Source organism: Capra hircus (assembly GCF_001704415.2).
Source record: "Capra hircus breed San Clemente chromosome X unlocalized genomic scaffold, ASM170441v1, whole genome shotgun sequence".
Classification (NCBI taxonomy): domain Eukaryota; kingdom Metazoa; phylum Chordata; class Mammalia; order Artiodactyla; family Bovidae; genus Capra; species Capra hircus.
Genome location: NW_017189516.1, coordinates 48,194,958 through 48,215,875, shown reverse-complemented (window position 1 = coordinate 48,215,875; position 20,918 = coordinate 48,194,958). Strand labels below are relative to the sequence as shown.

At 37.7% G+C, this 20,918-nt stretch overlaps 1 protein-coding gene across 2 annotated transcripts in view; it reads left to right on the top strand.

Annotated features, from left to right (window-relative positions):
• Nucleotides 1-11,369, top strand: part of MBTPS2 (membrane bound transcription factor peptidase, site 2) — a 48,065-nt gene extending 36,696 nt beyond the window's left edge. The window contains exons 8-11 of one of the 2 annotated variants that reach the window (XM_005701028.3): nt 1,138-1,232; nt 1,586-1,781; nt 7,102-7,177; nt 8,278-11,369. In XM_005701028.3, coding sequence (XP_005701085.2) covers nt 1,138-1,232; nt 1,586-1,781; nt 7,102-7,177; nt 8,278-8,500 — 590 coding nt within the window. In that variant the 3' untranslated portion in view covers nt 8,501-11,369. Of the gene's footprint in view, nt 1-1,137; nt 1,233-1,585; nt 1,782-6,490; nt 6,553-7,101; nt 7,179-8,277 lie in introns of those variants that run through there. The other variant, XM_018043875.1, reaches the window with a different exon arrangement.
• Nucleotides 11,370-20,918: the final 9,549 nt, after the last annotated feature.

Here is a 20,918-nt window from a genome sequence, read left to right as displayed (position 1 = left end):
CCCATGGCCTGCAGCCTACCAGGCTCCTCCATCCATGGGACTTGGCCAGCAAGATTACTGGAGTAGGTTGCCATTGCCTTCTCCAACATTTTCATGCTAGGACTCCTAAAGACACTCTTGTTAATAGGAAAGCTTTTTGTAGTATTGGAAATCAGGTTTTTTGTGACCCCATGGACTGTAGGCCACCAGGCTTCTCTGTCCATGAGATTCTCCAGGCAAAAATACTGAAGTGGGTTGCCATTTTCTTCTCCAGGGGATCATCCCCACCCAGGGATCGAACCCACGTCTCCTGCATTGCAGGCAAATTCTTTACCACTGAGCCACCTGGGGAGCCTTTAATTGGTCCTTGCCACACATCAGTTTTGCTCTACAAGTTTGATGTGCTGAATGCAGGAAACCTTCCAAAATAAATGGATAGGAAAAAAAAATTCTGTCCCAGCTGTATGAGTGATTTAACTTCCTTATTCTCCCCTAGATACAGTGAAGCAGTCTACCAAAGAACTTGAAAAAATAAATGACTAATGGGAATAGTTGCCCTTTTTCCATTGCCTTCCATGAATAACTGGGTTACTAGTATGCAAGCAAATATGTGCACATCTGTGTGGTCAAATTGGACTGCCCCAGTTCTGTGGGGAAAACCTGAAGATAAGCCTGGAGGTGGAATAGATATTTGATATGATAGAGATGTCCTTCAGGATGAGAGTCTCTTAGGCATCCTCTTGCTCACTCTGCTAACACCACAGTGCAGGAGTTCTATAATGATACTGGATCAACAGCATTAGGTCATCTAAAAGTAGCTCATTAAGTATTTGTGCTTGACCAGCTGGAGTTACTGCAAAACCTACTGAGACCCTGGCACTCCAGCTTTCTGAGTGGGTAAGTTTATGTGAAGACAACTAAGCTGTGGTCATTGCTGCTTCTTGATTCAACTTGGATGTATCTCTTTTTGTAATGTAAAATCAAACTCTGCAGCAAGTAGCCAGCAATCTGAACTGTCAGTTATACAGTTGTTTCTGAGTTCATATGCATTTTACTTAATTCTTTTTGTCTTGGAAGCAAAATTCTTATTACAAATGTACTTCTGTGCATTGTGTACTTCTTTTAATAACAGATTTTAATAAACCATTTCTCTTTAAGCGTACAAACGGCTAGACGGTTCGACTGAATGCTGTAACAATCACAGCCTTACAGATGTTTGCTTTTCCTATAGAAATAATTTTAATAAGCGTTTGGTAAGTTATCTTTGAAACAGTCTTGATTGCCTGATATAATTATATAATCATGTAGAACTGAAATGGAATCCTTGAAAAAATTGCCCTTTTGGTTTACACCATTTTATTAAGATCTCTACATTTCACATGTCATATTTCATCTGAGAATCTTTAAAACGTTTATAATAATAATATCTTATTTGGCCAGAGTAGAATAATCTAATTTATAGTAGATATACATGAATGGTATTTCCTTTATTGAACTTCATTCCTAATATGTTTGGTGACATAAAAGATACTGAAAGAATTTAACTTGGTGTTTTGCTTGTTAATGAATCATTTTTAGTATTGACTAATTGATGTTCTGTCCCTAGCATACATGTCTACCTGCCCGGAAAGCAGTTGAAGCCACCCAAGTCTGTAGAACCAATAAAGACTGTAAGAAAAGCTCAAGTTCAAGTTTCTGTATAATACCTTCTTTGGAAACTCATACACGCTTAATAAAAGTGAAACACCCACCTCAAATTGATATGTTATATGTAGGACATCCGCTGCACCTTCACTACACAGGTGGGTTTTATTGTGGTAGACCCTCAGAATATCGCTGTGATGGCCTATATTTTTACTGGTAGAGACTCAGTACACACCTTGCATTAATTTCATTTGTTTGATCACTTTTTAAAATCTTGTTAACTTGTTCTTAAGCATTAAATGAAATTTAAGCAGTAGGAAAATAATCTGAATTTATAAAGCAAGATGGAGCTGAACCCCATGTCTACTTATGGAGAAAGACATATTTTTTCTTCACTATCATTTATGTCCAAGTTACATAGATGACCTCTCAGATAATCTCTGAGTGTTTATTAAATTTCTCCAAGCTCCCAAATCAGTAGCAAGAGTAGCATATGCCAGAGAATGCCAGTAATCATAGTGATAATGATGATAAAGTAATTTGTGAATAACACATGAATTTTATATGAATATAATTTCAGAATCAGACCAGCGTAAATGCTTTAACAGTGGCAACATGATTGGATTAAACATATAGCTTGTCCATATGGCTCAAGATCATACAGAAGAACTATGCAAAAAAGATCCTAATGACCCAGCTAACCACAATGCTGTGATCACTCATCTAGAGCCAGACATCCTGGAGTGCAAAGTCAAGTGGTGGTGATGGAATTCCAGCTGAGCTATTTCAAATCCTAAAAGATGATGCTGTGAAAGTGTTGCACTCAATACACCAGCAAGTTTGGAAAACTCAGCAGTGGCCAGAGGACTGGAAGAGGTCAGTTTTCATTCCAGTCCCAAAGAAAGGTAATGCCAAAGGATGTTCAAACTACTGCACATTTGCACTCATCTCACACGCTAGCAAAGTAATGCTCAAAATTCTCCAAGCCAGACTTCAACAGTACATGAACCAAGAACTTCCAGATGTTCAAGCTGGATTTAGAAAAGGCAGAGGAACCAGAGATCAAATTGCCAAAATCTGTTGGATAATAGAAAAAGCAAGAGAGTTCCAGAAAAACATCTGCTTCATTGACTACGCCAAAGCCTTTGACTGTGTGGATCACAACAAACTGTGGAAAATTCTTCAAGAGATAGTAATATCAGACCACCTTACCTGCCTCCTGAGAAACGTGTATGCAGATCAAGAAGCAACAGTTAGAACCAGGCATGGAAAAATGGATTGGTTCCAACTTGGGAAAGGAGTATGTCAAGGCTGTATATTGTCATCCTGCTTGTTTAACTTTTATGCAGACTACATCATGTGAAATGCTGGGCTGGATGAAGCACAAGCTGGAATCAGGATTGCAGGGAGAAATATCAACAACCTCAGATATGCAGATGATACCACCCTTATGGCAGAAAGGGAAGAGGAACTGAAGAGCCTCTTGATGAGAGTGAATGAGGAGAGTGAAATAGCTGGCTTAAAATGCAACATTCCAAAAATGAAGATCATGGCATTCGGTCCCATCACTTCATGGCAAATAGATGGGGAAACAATGGAAGCAGTGACAGACTTTATTTTGGGGGGCTCCAAAATCACTGCAGATAGTGACTACAACCATGAAATTAAAAGATGCTTGCTCCTTGGAAGAAAAGCTATGACAAGCCTAGACAGCATAGCAGAGACAACACTTTGCCAACAAAGATCCATATAGTCAAGGCTGTGGTTTTTCCAGTAGTCGTGAATGCATGTGAGAGTTGGACCATAAAGAAAGCTGAGCACCAAAGAATTGATGCTTTTGAATAGTGGTGTTGGAGAAGACTCTTGAGTCCCTTGGAGTGCAAGCATGGAATACCAGTTGAGCTATTTCAAATCCTGAAAGATGATGCTGTGAAAGTGCTGCATTCAATATGCCAGCAAATTTGGAAAACTCAGTAGTGGCCACAAGACTAGAAAAGGTCAGTTTTCATTCCAATTCCAAAGAAAGGCAATGCCGAAGAATGCTCAAACTACCGCACAGTTGCACTCATCTCACACACTAGATGGTGATTGTAGCCATGAAATTAAAAGACGCTTACTCCTTGGAAGAAAAGTTATGACCAACCTAGATAGCATATTAAGAAGCAGAGAGATTACTTTGCCAACAAAGGTCCATCTAGTCAAGGCTATGGTTTTTCCAGTGGTCATGTATGGATGTGAGAGTTGGACTGTGAAGAAAGCTGAGCACCGAAGAATTGAAGCTTTGAAACTGTGATGTTGGAGAAGACTCTTGAGAGTCCCTTGGACTGCAAGGAGGTCCAACCAGTCCATTCTAAAGTAGATCAGTCCTGGGTGTTCATTGGAAGGACTGATGCTAAAGCTGAAACTCCAATACTTTGGCCACCTCATGCAAAGAGTTGACTCATTGGAAAAGACCCTGATGCTGGGAGGGATTGGGTGCAAGAGGAGAAGGGGAAAACAGAGGATGAGATGGTTAGATGGCATCACCAACTCGATGGACATGTGTTTAAGTGAACTCCGGGAGTTGGTGATGGACAGGGAGGCCTGGTGCCTGCGATTCATGGGGTCGCAAAGAGTCGGACATGACTGAGCAACTGAACTGAACTCCTTGGAAGGAAAGTCATGACCAACCTAGACAGCATATTGAAAAGCAGAGACATTACTTTGCCAACAAAGGTCCGTCTACTCAAGGCTATGGTTTTTCCACTGGTCATGTATGAATGTGAGAGTTGGACTGTGAAGAAAGCTGAGCACTGAAGAATTGCTGCTTTTGAACTGTGGTGTTGGAGAAGACTCTTGAGAGTCCCTTGGACTGCAAGGAGATCCAACCAGTCCATCTTAAAGAGATCAGTCCTGGGTGTTCATTGGAAGGACTGATGCTGAAGCTGAAACTCCAATACTTTGACCACCTGATGTAAAGAGCTGACTCATTTGAAAAGACCCTGATGCTGGGAAAGATTGAGGGCAGGAGGAGAAGGGGACAACAGAGGATGAGATGGTTAGATGGCGTCACCGACTCAATGGACATTGGTTTGGGTGGACTCTGGGAGTTGGTGATGGACAGGGAGGCCTGGCATGCTGTGGTTCATGGGGTCGCAAAGACTCAGACACGACTGAGCGACTGATCTGAACTAACTGAACTGGGCTGTGAGGAGATCCAACCAGTCCATCCTAAGGGAAATCAGTCCAGAATATTCATTTGAAGGGCTGATGCTGATGCTAAAGCTCTAATACTATGGCCATCTGATGCAAAGAACTGACTCATTTGAAAAGACCCTGATGCTGGGAAGGATTGAAGGCAGGAGGAGAAGGGGACGACAGAGGATGAGATGGTTGGATGGCATCACCGACTTGATGGACATATGAGCTTGAGCAAGCTCCAAGAGTTGGTGATGGACAGGGAAGCCTGGTGTGCTACAGTCCATGGGGTTGCAAAGAGTTGGACATGACTGAGCAACTGAACTGAACCAAGATCATACAGTCTAACTTATTTTGGTGTATAAGATTTTATATGTTCCCTTTTTAATAACTTTTACTGAAATATAATTCACATATCATATAATTTACCCGTTTAAAATATACAATTCAGTAGTGTTTAATATTGGAGAAGATAATGGCAACTCACTCTAGTACTCTTGCCTGGAAAATCCCGTGGACGGAGGAGCCTGGTAGGCTGCAGTCCATGAGGTCACTAACAGTCGGACACGACTAAGCAACTTCACTTTCACTTTTCACTTGCATGCATTGGAGAAGGGAATGGCAACCCACTCCAGTGTTCTTGCTTGGAGAATCCCAGGGACAGGGGAACCTGGTGGGCTGCCGTCTATGGGGGTCACATAGAGTCAGATACGACTGAAGCAACTTAGCAGCAGTGTTTAATATATTCAGAGTTGTGGAACCATCACCACAATCTAGTTCCAGTATTTTTTCATCATTCCAAAAAAAGCCTATACCCATTAGGAACCTATTCTACTTCTCAACACCCACCTACCCCATCCCTTGGCAACCACTTAATCTACTTTGTTTCTGTAAATTTGCCTGTTTCCACACATTTCCTATAAATAGAATATTTTGTGATTGGCTTCTTCCCCTTAACATAGTGTTTTCAAGGTCTGTCCATGTTGAAGTTTGTGTTGGTGCATCATTCCTTTTTTATGGTGAAGTAATATTCCATATTGAAAAGCAGAGACATTATTTTGCCAACAAAGGTCCGTCTAGTTAAGGCTATGGTTTTTCCTGTGGTCATGTATGGATGTGAGAGTTGGACTGTGAAGAAAGCTGAGCACCGAAGAATTGATGCTTTTGAACTGTGGTGTTGGAGAAGACTCTTGAGAGTCCCTTGGACTGCAGGGAGGTCCAACTAGTCCATTCTGAAGGAGATAGGTCCTGGGTGTTCTTTGGAAGGAATGATGCTAAAGCTGAAGCTCCAGTACTTTGGCCACCTCATGCGAAGAGTTGACTCATTGGAAAACACCATGATGCTGGGAGGGATTGGGAGCAGGAGGAAAAGGGGACAACAGAGGATGAGATGGCTGGATGGCATCACGGACTCGATGGACGTGAGTCTGAGTGAACTCTGGGAGTTGGTGATGGACAGGGAGGCCTGGCGTGCTGCGATTCATGGGGTCGCAAAGAGTCGGACACGACTGAGCGATTGAACTGAACTGAACTATTCCATTGTATGGATATATTACTTTTTCTGTATTTATTCATCAATTGAGGGACATGTGGGTTTTATGTTACTCTTTAAAAGGCTCTCTCATTGCTCTGTAGTCATATCCTAAGATACAACTTGGGTCATTCTTCTCATTTATTGTTTTAACACTAGGTGTCTCTGGAGTACAGATATTATATACATCCTCAACAAATGTAGAAATAACCCTCTTCAAGGTAATTTTCAAGAAATGTGTGCTATGAGTTCTATTTAATTATAAGTTTTTAAGTGTTTTAACAAAAACAAAGTAATGGAATCCACAAAGTGAAAGAAATCTTAAAAATCCCCTAGTATTAATCCTTGTTTTAGCAATGAAGAAAACACTGAGACCAAAAAAGATTAAGTTGCATAATAGTTGGAGTGAACATGATTTTAAGGTTACACCTCTTTGAAAAGATAAGGACTCTTGATATAAATTCTAGTGTAAAGTCATTCTCTGTATTTGGTAGTCATAGTTGGTATATAATCAGTTTTTATTCTAGTCTCACCTCACAATATAAATGTACATTGAGACATGAATTTCTGTATCCCACTCTTTTTATTAGCTGCTCTAGAATTGATTTACTTTTATAGTTGGGCCATCGAGCCCGTCTGCATATGTTTGGGTAGGGCTTTCTCAAATCAGGTTAATGGGCTAGTCCAGTCTATACCCACATAGTAAAATTCATTATTCTGTTGCTTACCTGTATAAATAATATTAATTATTTCTTATTTTTCTTTTTTAGTGAGCATCACCAGTTTTATCCCACGTTTCAAGTTTCTAAGCATAGATCTGCCTGTGGTTGTGGAGACATTTGTCAAGTATCCTTTCTGATGTGACAGATATTTTAAAAGTGTGCTGCTTAGAACTTGATCAGTTTTATCTTGACTAGAGAGCTTGAATAGACCTTACAAGTATCAGTCTACTGCTAACACATAAAAAAAAATGGACTTTAGAGTTGAGAAAGATCAGATTGTACCTAGGAAGTTAAAGAAGAGAGATTGATTGGGAAGAGAGAAAGGTTAAGGTGTGGAAGGGAAAGAACCTAGAAGACAAATTGAGAGTTGAAGTTTAGAGGTCTAAAACCTTTGAGCATGTTTATAAAGGATGAAGTCTTCAGCTACTAAATGAGGCGATGTGTTCCACCCCTCCTGAGCCTGTTGACTCTGACCAAATGGAGGAATGCATAAGGAACATCAAATTGATTTCCACTGCTGAAACAGCACTCCACAGAATCTCATGTGTTCTTTAGCATATTATGTTTGCATATAAAGAGATTTTTAATTGGTTATTATATAGAATTTTAATATATTCGAACAGTTTGAAAAGGTTCTTTATTTTTGTCACTTTTATATCTTTAATTTCTTTCTTTAATGATTTGCAAAAAAACAGAGACAGAAAGTAAATGAGCAAATTTTAGTTAACAAATGAGTTACTGAAAAAAGGATACAGTCAAAATTGTACCTTGTAGACTGCAGCTTTATCTCAGAGATAGTTACACTATGGCCTTACAGATGATAATAAAATAGAGTTCAAGGGACTAAAATCTTAATAAATCTAAGCTATACTTTGTAAGGATTGAAGAGGAATTTTCCCTCATTTCTTATTCTTTCCATATTCCTTTCTCTTGTATCATTAAAGAGAAAGCCTTTCAAGGAATTTGTTACAGACTGCCTTAGTTTACAGGTGGTTGGCCTTCATTTTTTTTGTCAAGTTTTTTTTAACTTTGAAATAATACAAATCATTTGTTTTAAATAGAGATCTGAGAAGCAATAGCATTTACTGGTGGGCAGAGATTTTTAAAAAGGAGAGAAGTCACCTGTAATCTCAAATCCACTCCTCGTAAAATACACACTTCTGATTCCTAGAAATGGCTTTGCATGCAGACCTTACAGTAGGCTCCTTAACTGATTGCAACCAGGTATCTGATTTCCCTCTCGGGAGCTCTGGCAATTGTTAATGCAGTGCCCTGCTTTGCTTTGGACGGACAGTGGATTTTAAACTCTTTCCTAGATGCTACTCTTACCTCAGTGATTGGAGACAATGATGTCAAAGATCTGATAGGATTTTTCATCTTGCTTGGTGGCAGTGTACTTTTGGCTGCCAATGTGACCCTGGGCCTCTGGATGGTTACAGCACGGTAATATTTGGACTCATCTGATAGAATCTCTGAGTTACAATATATAATACTGAAAACCTTACTTGGTATGAAATAAAAAGTGATTCCTTAAAATTGCATTTTAGCCAACAACTTTAAGTTCTTTATTCAGCATATCCGAACTCTGGGATGGGGGAGAAACAGAAGAAATGAAAGACATACTCCATGATTAGTTTTACAGACTGAACCTACAAACTTCAGATGTTTGTGGAACAATTGAAACAAGTGCAAATTCATGTTAAACCATTTTTGTGTGGCTATATACTGTATTGAAATACTGTGAAGGAAAACAGAATTGGGTAGGATTAATTGAGAAAAAACTTCTTGAAAAAGCATCATTAATCCAGATTTGAAGAAGACCAGACTTTGGCCAAGTGGGAAGGTGAGCATTTTCTTGGTCTATATTTCTTGTCTTTAATCTTGTTGGAAAGTATTTTAAAATTCAGTGGTATGTTGGTGGCTCAGATGTTAAAGAATTCGCCTGCAATGCTGGAGACCTGGGTTCAATCCCCGGGTCAGGAAGATCTCTTGGAGAAGGGAAAGGCTACCCACTCCAGTATTCTTGCCTGGGAAATCCCATGGACAGAGGAGCCTGGCAGGCTACAGTCCATGGGGTTGCAATGAGTCAGACACGACTGAGCAACTAACACACGCATTGTTTTGTACTCTTGACAACTGAGGTCTGATTACAATTAATAAGATTCTATACAAGAAACTGCCAATGCAAAAGGGAACATCTTTGTTAAATGATCCCAGTAAATGAACACCTCGGAAGTAGACTCTAATATCATGAGACATGTCTTGCCACCCAAGAGTTGCCTCTTTGATAATGTGCCCCCATACCCTCATAAAGCAGCAGCAGCCTTGACATTCAGAATGAGCTGTAGGAAGTATCTCCTACCTGCAGCATGTGAGCTTGAAACAGTTAGGGGTGAACCTCAAAACTGAGCCAGCTGGCTCTTGCGGCAGATCACAAGACAGATCACAGAACCTTCTGCAGCCCTGGTTACCTTTCTCTACGAACTTCAAAGCTTGGAACTGCTCCAGAATAGACATTTTCTCTTGTGCTGCTGGGGCTACCTTGGACCTAGCTCCTAGGCCCCTGTCTTCAAGAAGCAATTACTCTAAGCCATGAAGCATACTCAGTCCTCACCAGTGTCTTCCATGTTTCTCTGTGTTGGGGAATTAAATACGTAGTTCTTCCTTTCTGCCTTTCCCCTAAGCTACCTCTGTGGGTCCACAAAAGACTTGGTAGTAGAGTGAGAATGGCTACATGTGAAAACAAATGTGGATTTGCTGGAGCCTGGTAACTGACTCGAGCCCGAAAGAGCCCTGCCTAGTTTGAGATCTTTCAGACTGGTGATGCAGCCCTGGAGGATCTAGGAAGTCAGTAGGCCAGTGTGAAGCTATTGGTATTAAAGCTATATGAGCATGCTGTTTCTTTGATGAAAAATCTGTGCTCTCATATACTCAAAAACATCAATAGTCATATATCCAACTTTTTCACTAAGTGAGATATTCATGGGGTTCACCTCTTTCAGATTCCTGAGTTGCTCTTAGGCAATAAAACTTTTTAATCATTTTTAAGGAAACTTTAGATTGTGTTATAAATCTGCCTGCCTTCTTGAAGTTGTATATTGAATATAATTTTAATATTTTTAAATGACCTCAATTACCACTACTTAAAAACTATACAAATTATTGGTTTATCCTAGGGAAAAGCATTTGTTCTATTCTCAGGCAGACAGTCTTTCAGGGTTAAAGTATATTAGCAGAGTAATGCACAGACCTATTTAAAGCTTGGGGACTATCATGAAATATTTATATTATTGATTTGATTACATGAATTAAGCAGTTTACTAGTGGAATTGCTATATACATGCAGATCATTTTAAAAAAAAAACAGAAAAAAATTTAATAGATGAAATCTTACTCATAAACTCCTTTCTCTGGATGAAAAAAAAAAAGCACATCATTTTCTTATGGCTTTTAAACACCTTGGTCTTCTGCTCCATCGGGTCAGAATTTGGGAACAGTCTATTAGGATATTGAGCAGTTCAGTCCTGTTTTTACAGAAATAGCCTCATTGTGTAAGAAAGGAAATGTTATGTGTTGTCTCTTCAGCCTCATTGTGGGCACTTATAGAGCAAGGACCATGTCATACTCATCTCTCAATCCCTGGCACAATGCATGAGACATCAAAACTACTTAATAAATGTGGTTGAATGAATGATGTTTAGTGTTATTTATGGATTAGAAAAGCATGTTTCTATTTAAGTAAGCTGTAAAACATGTTATTGAATATTTCGTGTAAATATATGTTAACATAAAAAAATAGCTTGGAAGATCTTTGTGTCCCTGGTAGATTATCATCTTTATGAATATAGTTCATTTTGGTTTCTGTAGAGCCATTTAAAAAATGAATTATTTTAAGGATTTGGAGAAAGTGTTGTGTTGTCACTTGTTCAACAGTAAAACTGTATTTTCAGTGTTCCTACTCTGCATTGTCTACATTTTTGAGGGTTGTTTTTGATCACTTAAAACCTGTAAAGAATGTATATATCCTTTTCAGCATCTCTGTTTGAAAAGACATGCAGTTAAACTTGACCTTTTGATAACTGCTCTTATAGGTCATGTTTTAATGGTAACTTGTTTAAACAAGGGCTTCATGGGTATGTGGCTCTTAGTCATCAGTTTGTCCTGTGGTATTTATTGAATGTCCACATACTAGTGGTACACAGGTATTTTTTTCTATAAATCTTACAACTGAGTTTAACTTGAAGATACCATAGTTGCTGGCATTCAATGTTTAGCAATAAAAATAAATGTGTACCAGCATTCTGTTTTATCATCTATGTGTTGTCTTTTTTTTTTAATTTGTATTCTTTTCTGTCAAAATTGTTCCAGTACAATCTTAGATGTTTTAAAGTTCTTGATTCTAAACGCAGCCTCAGTTTTCACTTAAGCAATCATATATGAAAGTTGTTGACAGATCACAGAAGTCTTTTTAACATGAAATCCCTGTGCTCTCACTACTGTTTTCAAAATGGCTTATTCATGGATGAGGAAAGAAGACTATCATGTTTCATTACTGTCTGGCAGAAGTCTTCTCTAAGTTAGGCGATGTTTTTAGGAATTCATGAAAAGAAGTGTTTTAACTATGATATTTGGTTCTTCTTCACTTTTTGCCCTGGTGCTTCCTACCATGTCCACAGAGCCAACCTCCCAGACACACACACATGCACTCTCTCTCTCCTCTTCCCTCTCTTCCTCTCATTTTTTGGCTTCTGCTACTGCTACTGCTAAGTTGCTTCAGTCATGTCCGACTCTGTGCGACCCCATAGACGGCAGCCCACCAGGCTCCCCCATCCCTGGGATTCTCCAGGCAAGAACACTGGAGTGGGTTGCCATTTCCTTTTCCAATGCATGAAAGTGAAAAGTGAAAGTGAAGTCACTCAGTCGTGTCCGACTCCTAGTGACCCCATAGACTGCAGCCTTCCAGGCTCCTCCTCCATGGGATTTGCCAGGCAAGAGTACTGGAGTGGGGTGCCATTGCCTTCTCTGATTGTTTGGTTACTAAGGGCCAAAAAATAGCCTAGGGATTTAACCCACCTTCTGATTGGTCAGCCCTCATTTCGTTCCTCCTCTTTGCCTCTGATCCCCATTATGCTACAGTGAAGAGCCACAAGACTAGATGATTGATTATATATCAGCTTTACTGAGATATAATTAAACACTATAAAGTTCAGCTGTTTAAAGCATACAATTCAATGTAGACCAATTTTCTTTTAATAACTCATCAAATAATACTATACATATGCTTTAGTATAGTCTAACTTTTTAAGTACTTGAACATGTGATCAAAGACAGGAAGGAAAAAAAAACTTTATTTCACAGCTATGTGAATTCTGGGAATGATTTTCACCATTGGAATAGAATTGGGTAACAAATTTATTTTTAAGGTAAAGCATGTGTATATGCTTATTGAAACTAAACCTTTTAAAATCAGCACATATGCAAGCTACTCTTGCTGTTTAGACCATGCTAATTTGAATAATCCATTGTATATTTTATCAGACCATGGCAAATGAATTCAATGAGGGGAAGGCCTCTTATTTCAGAACGTATTGCTACAATAGGTTATATTCAGGGTGGAGGTAGAAAAAATAGCTAAAGGAAGTTACGGTTCTAATTATCAACCAGGTTATATTGTGTAGTTTGATTTCCCATTACAAAAGAAAAAATACCCTTATATCTTAATTTTATTTAGCTAAAGCTCAATGGATATTCAATAAATGTCCCTTCTTATTATCTGAGTGTTTCTCAGACTTTTGTACTTAAGTGCTCTTTACACTGTAGAGGTGGGAAAACCCTGAAGTATCTGAGTATAACCTTGTAATTGGCTCTCCATCCTATAAAATTGAATCTCACTTTATGTTACCTTTTTTTTTTTTAATTTGACTTTGCTGGCATGTGTGATCTACTTCCCCAACCAGGGTTAAAACCTGGGCCCTGCTTTGGGAGCATGGAGTCTTAGCCACTGGACTACCAGGGAAGTCCCTCAATTTATTTTAGCTTCTTGTGAATTTTACATTCCATTAATCAGGCATCAGGAAGCCAATCCTCTTCTTAAAGATATGAAACTCTAAACTGTAAAAGAATTAGATGCTAAGAATATTAAGATTTTCTTCATGTCTAAAACACATTGATAGACAGATTCCTGGCAGTCCAGGGGTTAGGACTTGGCACTTTGACTTCCATGGCCCAGGTACAATCCCTGGATCTGGGAACTAAGACCCTGCAAGCCATGCAGTGCAACTAAAAACTAAAACACATTGGTAGAAAGTAGTTTATAACAGCTGGTCTGTAAACTAGTGACAGTCTATGTTGGTGTCCTTGGATCCATAGTGAAATAAAGATAATGTGTGTGTTGTTAAAACGTTACCTGCTGCCCTTTATCAAAGAGCTCTTCTTTATTTGGGGTATGGAAATACGATAATTTCACTTAGCATTTAATGGCTCTCTAACTGACACACATTCATTGGCAAGGTGTGAGGCTTTCTTGTTTACCTACATCTTCACCTCCTAAATTATCTGACTTTCATGTTCTGTCAAATCCCTTGATGCAAAATGGCATTTCCTTTAAATTTACATTTCTCATATTATTAATAATGTTGCACATCTATATTTGCTTAGCCATTTGGACTTTTCATTCTGCTAATTGCTTATTGTTATCCTTCATTCAGTTTTCCATCGAGCATCCTAAATTTTTCTTATTGATCCATAGTAACTTCTTATACAGTCTACATTAGGGACTAACAGACTACAGCTTGAAAGCCGAATCCTGCTCACCAGCTATTTTTATAAATAAGTTTCTATTGAAACACAGCCGTATTCTTTCAGTTTTGTATGGTCTATGACTGCTTTCATGCTATAACAACAGAGTTGAACGGGTGCAGTAGAGACCATATGGCCCATAAAACCTAAAATATTTGCTATTTACACAATAACCCATGTTCTAGATATCAACTCTTGTCCATTTCAGATGTTACAAATAATTTTTCCTAGTCTATCACCCATCTGTAAATTTTTATTTATGAGATCCTTTGTTGAACAAGGATTTTTCAGTTCAGTTCAGTTGCTCAGTCATGTCCGACTCTTTGCGACCCCATGAATCGCAGCACGCCAGGCCTCCATGTCCATCACCAACTCCCGGAGTTTACTCAGAATCACGTCCATCGAGTCGGTGATGCCATCCAGCCATCTCATCCTCTGTCGGCCCCTTCTCCTCCTGCCCCCAATCCCTCCCAGCATCAGAGTCTTTTCCAATGAGTCAACTCTTCGCATGAGGTGGCCAAAGTACTGGAGCTTCAGCGTTAGCATCATTCCTTCCAAAGAAATCCCAGGATTGATCTCCTTCAGAATGGACTGGTTGGATCTCCTTGCAGTCCAAGGGACTCTCAAGAGTCTTCTCCAACACCACAGTTCAAAAGCATCAATTCTTCGGTGCTCAGCTTTCTTCACAGTCCAACTCTCACATCCATACATGACCACAGGAAAAACCATAGCCTTGACTAGATGGACCTTAGTCGGCAAAGTAATGTCTCCGCTTTTCAATATGCTATCTAGGTTGGTCATAACTTTTCTTCCAAGGAGAAAGCGTCTTTTAATTTCATGGTTGCAGTCACCATCTGCAGTGATTTTGGAGCCCAAAACAATGAAGTCTGACACTGTTTCCACTGTTTCCCCATCTATTTGCCATGAAGTGATGGGACCAGATGCCATGATCTTCGTTTTCTGAATGTTGAGCTTTAAGCCAACTTTTTCACTCTCCTCTTTCACTTTCATCAAGAGGCTTTTTAGTTCCTCTTCACTTTCTGCCTTAAGGGTGGTGTCATCTGCATATCTGAGGTTATTGATGTTTCTCCCGGCAAACTTGATTCCAGCTTGTGCTTTTTCCAGCCCAGCGTTTCTCATGATGTACTCTGCATATAAGTTAAATAAGCAGGGTGACAATATACAACCTTGACGTACTCCTTTTCCTATTTGGAACCAGTCTGTTGTTCCATGTCCGGTTCTAACTGTTGCTTTCTGGCCTGCATACAGATTTCTCAAGAGGCGGGTCAGTTTGATGTAAAGTCTATTAATTTCTTGATTCATTGTTTGTATTTTGTGAGTCTTACTTACAAAGTTCTGTCCTGTCCCAAAGTCATAGCAATATCCTATACTTTCTTCTCTGTGCTTTAGAGTTGTACTTTCACAATGTGATCTTTAATTTCTAGAATATATGGTTTGAAGTAGGAAATCCAGGTTTATTTTTCTGTATAAAATGAACTGTCTTTAAAATAGATGTAATAATATTTTCTTTATAAGATGTTAAATAAAACAGTTTACATAAAGTTCTGCATATGGTGCCTAACATGCTCAAGTCACTGCTATGTATGTAAACTACTTTCAGAATGCAGAATTATTACATAAATTTGCCCTCATATCTCAGTCCACACTGGCATTAGATCTTGCCTCCTTTTGATCTGCCATTTTGGTTTCTAGTGCCTTCTAGCTAGCTCTGGCTGTCCAGAGTATATCCTCAGGACTTGACCCTTTTAAACATTTCTTCCCATAATCGAAATGGACCTAATATCATATTGAAGATGTTAACTAAGGATTTTGTTCACTGAAACTATTTAACCTGTGTTCATGGGTATATTCATATGATGATAGTAACACGGACATTTAAATCTGGTCTTACCCAAACTGTCTTAACTCAAAAGAAGGCACTATGATGTACCAATACAAGAGAGAATTCGGGATAGAATAGACCTTGAGGACTAAATCAGATAATATAAAGCTGTACAAAGTCTAGGATATTGCATTTCAAAATAAGCTTTTTTTTTAACAAGTTAATTTACCCTTTTTTGGTTAGAAAAGATGCCAAACTACTTTTTAAAATTGATTTTTAAATTGGAGTATCATTCCTTTCACAGTGATTTGTAAACTTTTTTTAATGTCTGTTTTTTTGTAGAAATTTTTATCCACATCCTTTGCCCATATTTCCCTGCAGTGATTATCACCTTCTTATTGCTTCTCATCGTTCAAGACTCACATTTTCACAAAGGGTTTGCAAATATATTGGACCGTCTCTTGACTTCCTTTACAGGTCCTTGACTTTCATACTTTATTCCTTCATTCTGTCTTCCCTGTCACCCACTTTGTTTCCATCTTCTAATGGCTTCTAGTTTTCTTCCTAGGCCCTGTGTGTCACCAGAAATCTATAGTGGGAGGTAGCACTTAGCGATGTACAGAACATTCACTTCTCCAGTTCAGGCCATCCCCTTTTCTGTTACGGAAATACCTGGGAAAAAGAGGTTGGTAATTAGGAGTTTACTTTGGGAATATAGAAATAGAACAGAAGGAGATAGATAATGTAACTTGGGGGCCTTTATAGACTGTTTCTTACTAGGAAAGAAATGTAAATTCATTATAGAAAATATGTTAAATGAAAGTAAATTTCTTGAAAAAAATAGCATGTATTATAATTAGTAAACTGCTTTTTAAACTTTACAATGTATTACAAGCATTTTTCAATATTATTAATATTCTGCTGCTGCTGCTAAGTCGCTTCAGTTGTGTCCGACCCTGTGTGACCCCATAGACAGCAGCCCACCAGGCTCCTAGTGTTGTTTTAATGGATATATAATATTCCAGTGTTAAATATGCCATAAATCAATCAGCAACCCCTATTATTTCCAATTTTGTGATATTATAAACAAAGCTGTGAGGAATATCCTTATAACTAAAACTTTCTGTATATCTATGATTTTGGATAATTCCAGAAATTTTCAAGATAATACTGAAAAGAAAAATTGTGATCTTGAAATTGAACAAAGTTTTATATGTACATATTGCCTTGTTGCATTTACATTCTTCTGTGTTAATTGAGTAAGGAAAAAAGGCATCTCATTTTAATTCACATTTCTTTGCCTGTAAAAGAGGTTAAACAGTTTTAAATGGCCATTGTATTATTTTTATTTATCCCCATCCTTTGCCCATTTTGCATGGAGGTGATTATTGTCTTCTTACTGCTTTTCCTCATAAGCTCAGCTCCACCATTTGATTTGTTACATGTGAATGTATTAAAACATCATTTAAATATAATGCTTATTGTTGTTTTCACCTATTATAGTCTGTTGATCTTTGCCTTATGCTTTCCACTTTTGACAATGTGTTTTGAAAGTCTTCTCAAGATTTTATAAACATTCATAAACGTTTTCTTGCAATAATTTTATGATTTCATTTTTCAAGCATTCACATTGTTGATCTATATGCAGTATATTTTGATGTTGATGCAAAGTAGGCATATAAGTTTGTGATTTGCTATCTCCAAATGATTAACCAGTCATCTCAAAAGAGATGGTTTAATCTTAGATTTCTCATACCAGCCAAGAAAAAGCATAAACTTATATCTTTTAGAAAGAATAGATATAATAAGTGAAATTATCTCTCATTTGATAAATAATTTTTATTTATATAGGAGGCAATTATTTATTTTTTTCTCAATTCAGTAATACAGAACTGAATATATTTCATGTTTTAATTGATAAAATAATTAATTTTCCTTAAGATAAGTTTTTACTTTTATTGAAATAGTATTTCTCATTCTAAACAATATAAATTAGCAGTCTGGAGATTATTCTCTTTTTTTGGGAGATTATTCTTATATATATATCATTATCTAAAGGTACTGTTTTCATCACATTCTTAATTAATATTTTTTATTTTTGCTTCTTAAATTTTCTAACTTTAATTCCTCTTTCTGTGGAATTTTAAGTATTAGTCTTTAAAGGTTAAAAACAAAATCTGTCTTTGTAATAAATGTCCTGATTTTAAAGTAGGTATCTTATCTTTATCTGTTTTAGTTATATAATGATTAAGTATGGAATACTGCATTTCTTGATTACTTGTTCTTATATATGCATTAATTTTAATCATAATTTAAAATCAGGAAAATAAGAGGTTAGGATACTATGAATTTGTGTTTTATATCTTACAAAAATTGAACTTTTTCTATTCATAATAAACGATCGTTTTAAAAGACGCTGGTTAAGTGTGCTTTTTTCCCCCATTTAAAATCATCATGGGAAAAGATGGGATCCAGAGCACAAGTAAAACAGCAAGAGGGATGCCCTTTGTCAAAGGGGAGAAAGAAGAAATATGGGTCTGTTAGGGGAACCACTGACTGAAACCGCCTGTGCTGGGCAGGCACCATAATAAACACTTGTATGAGTTATCTTACAACAGTACGTCCTGGTAAGGAATGCAGAACTAATAAGCTACCAGCAACCGGAAGAATTCAGGAAAGGCCAGAAGAAGAGAGGAGACTCCAGTCATGTGTCCTACTAACCTCCAGAATCCTTCTCACTGGCATCCATCTTGGCTGAATGATTAAGGTGAAAGTCCACACTCTCCTTATAAGACTTGGCCTCTGCTAACCTGAATCTCTTGCCACCCCATGCCTACAATGCAGGAGTATTCAGAACATTCTTACTGCTTTAAAAATAAATGGTATTATAAAAGAGAAAAATTGTCTTACTTACTGTAGAATCCCCAGAGCCCAGAACATAGTAGGTATGCAATATTTCTTAAATGAAGGAAATAACATATGCGTCAGTTATAGTGAGTGCAGAATGAGGATGAACAATAAAAATGGAACATTTTAAATCCAATAAGCATCTATTAGAGTAGCATATTTACAAAAGTCACTCTAAAATCTGGCAAGTTAAAAAACCAACTAGATGATCTTAGAAGCATCTTTCAGCCAGGACATAGTAACGTCACTTGCTTACTGTCAATATCTTAGCATTTTCTTTGACTTATTTTTTGTAGATAAAGATTAATTGCTAATGGGATCCTTTTCATCCAAAGAGCTCAACGTTCCAGTCTAAAATAAGCACACTTGCTTATTTTTTGTCTGAGAACTGTGATTCTGGAAGCTGTAGAAAGTTACAAAAATGGTAATATCTTGCTAAGCTTGTTTTTTGGCCTAAGAGCTTAGCTTGGTCGCTGAAAGGATGGACACTTCAAAATATGGCTGGAATAGAAATGTAGGTTAAATTCCATTTGCAACCAGGAACCTACTAACCTGCTGCCAGTCTTCAGGGAAATTACAGTGGCCATTATAAGGAATGTTCCAAATAGGTAAGATCATTTTTAAAGTGACTTAAAAGCAAGAGTTCTCAAACAGATGAAATGGAATATCAATTTTGAGTAATATGCAGAAGGCTCTAAACGTTTTCAAAATTCCAAACTTGATATTCAGAGCCTGCTGGGGATGTTTTTAATGCCTTCTCTCCTTAGCTAAAGCAAAACCTTGTACCCAGAAGGAAAGATGCAAATTAGAGAAAAGGTAGTTAGAGCAGGTTAACCTCTTTATCATTCAGGCTGCCTTCTTCCCGAAGTTTACAATTTACCTGCTGTTTACTCTTTGCCAATTCCCCAGGCCTCACCTAGTCCTCTCAAAATATGGAAAAGAACCAGTACATTGGAAACAAAATTGACCTGCACTTAATCTATGCCTTTGTGATGTAGATTTTCTACCCCCATCTTCTTCAGCACCATTGTTTAAAATGAAAACTTTAGGAAGATGTTTCTCATCGAAATGAAGAAAAAATAAAACAGGAGGTACTTGGTAATTGGGCTAAAGAGAAATTTTGAAAATCCTCCACAGATAACTGTAACTTTTCTGTTTACATCTGTCTGTATATATCTACACATACACATATATAGATTTAGATATATAGTAAATTAATTTGTTAACCCATTCATCTGGAGCCCCTTCTCTGGGAGAAGCAATAAGCTGCTAGCTGAAAGATTTCACATTCAGGAAACTTTATCCTCTAAACAGACTTTCTTTCTTAGAAAAAGGACACATAAACTTGTTGCCAAACTTAGAAGTATGTTTCACAGTGGGCATTTTAAGACTACATCTATATAGTAAATGTGTGATGTTTTTCTACCTCTCAATGGTATTGCCAAACTTAATTTGTAAGAGCTCTATTTAGTTGGTTTGAAGCCAAGAACTTGAAAGGATTGGGCAGTAACAGAAACTAACCCAAATGCTTTTCAAGTTCAAGTAATCTGGGATAATCTCTGGTAAATAAAAGTAGTTTAAGTTCATTGGTTTAGTTAACATATGTCTTTAAAGTTATCAACACTAAATATAATGCTGACAACCAAATTTTATTCTACCTGGTCTTATTAGTCAAATAACTTCATGTTATCTCTGTTATGGAATTTGTCAACAAAAATAACTTGGAATTATGGCTGATTTTTGTCTAATGTCCCATGAAGTTTTGGTAGGTAATCTAAACATAGTCAGGAGTGTTATCCGAAAAACTGGATTTGCTTCTTGGTTAGTGTCAAGCCAAAAGATATAACCAAGCCAAAGAGCAGAGAAAGGAAGGATTTCTTACTTGCAGTAAGTAAGGGTACAGGCATATTCGTGAAGGGGCTTGAGTCAAGGAGAATTCAGCATAAAACTGGGACAGAAGACAGAGTCCAAGCTTTATAGGTGGTTGAAGTCATGAGGGTTAGTAAAGGTCAATTATCATCATCCCTTAGGTTCCATTTGATCTAGTGGTTGGGTGCTTCAGGGTAGTCTTTACCATTGAAGCAGAACTAGGAGTCTTCACAACCAATTTCTTATCTTTGCTGTTTTCATTTCTCTTCTCTGGTGACAGTTTGTTCTTCTGTTCTCTTAAGATCATTGTTACTGAGACCTGTTCAAGAACAAGCATTGAGGATGACTTCAGTAAAAATAGCTTCTCTTTTGTCAAGAAAGCCATGCCTGGTTTTCTTTCTCTGTGGACTCCATACCCTATCTGCTTAGAGGAGTAAATGATTTAGAT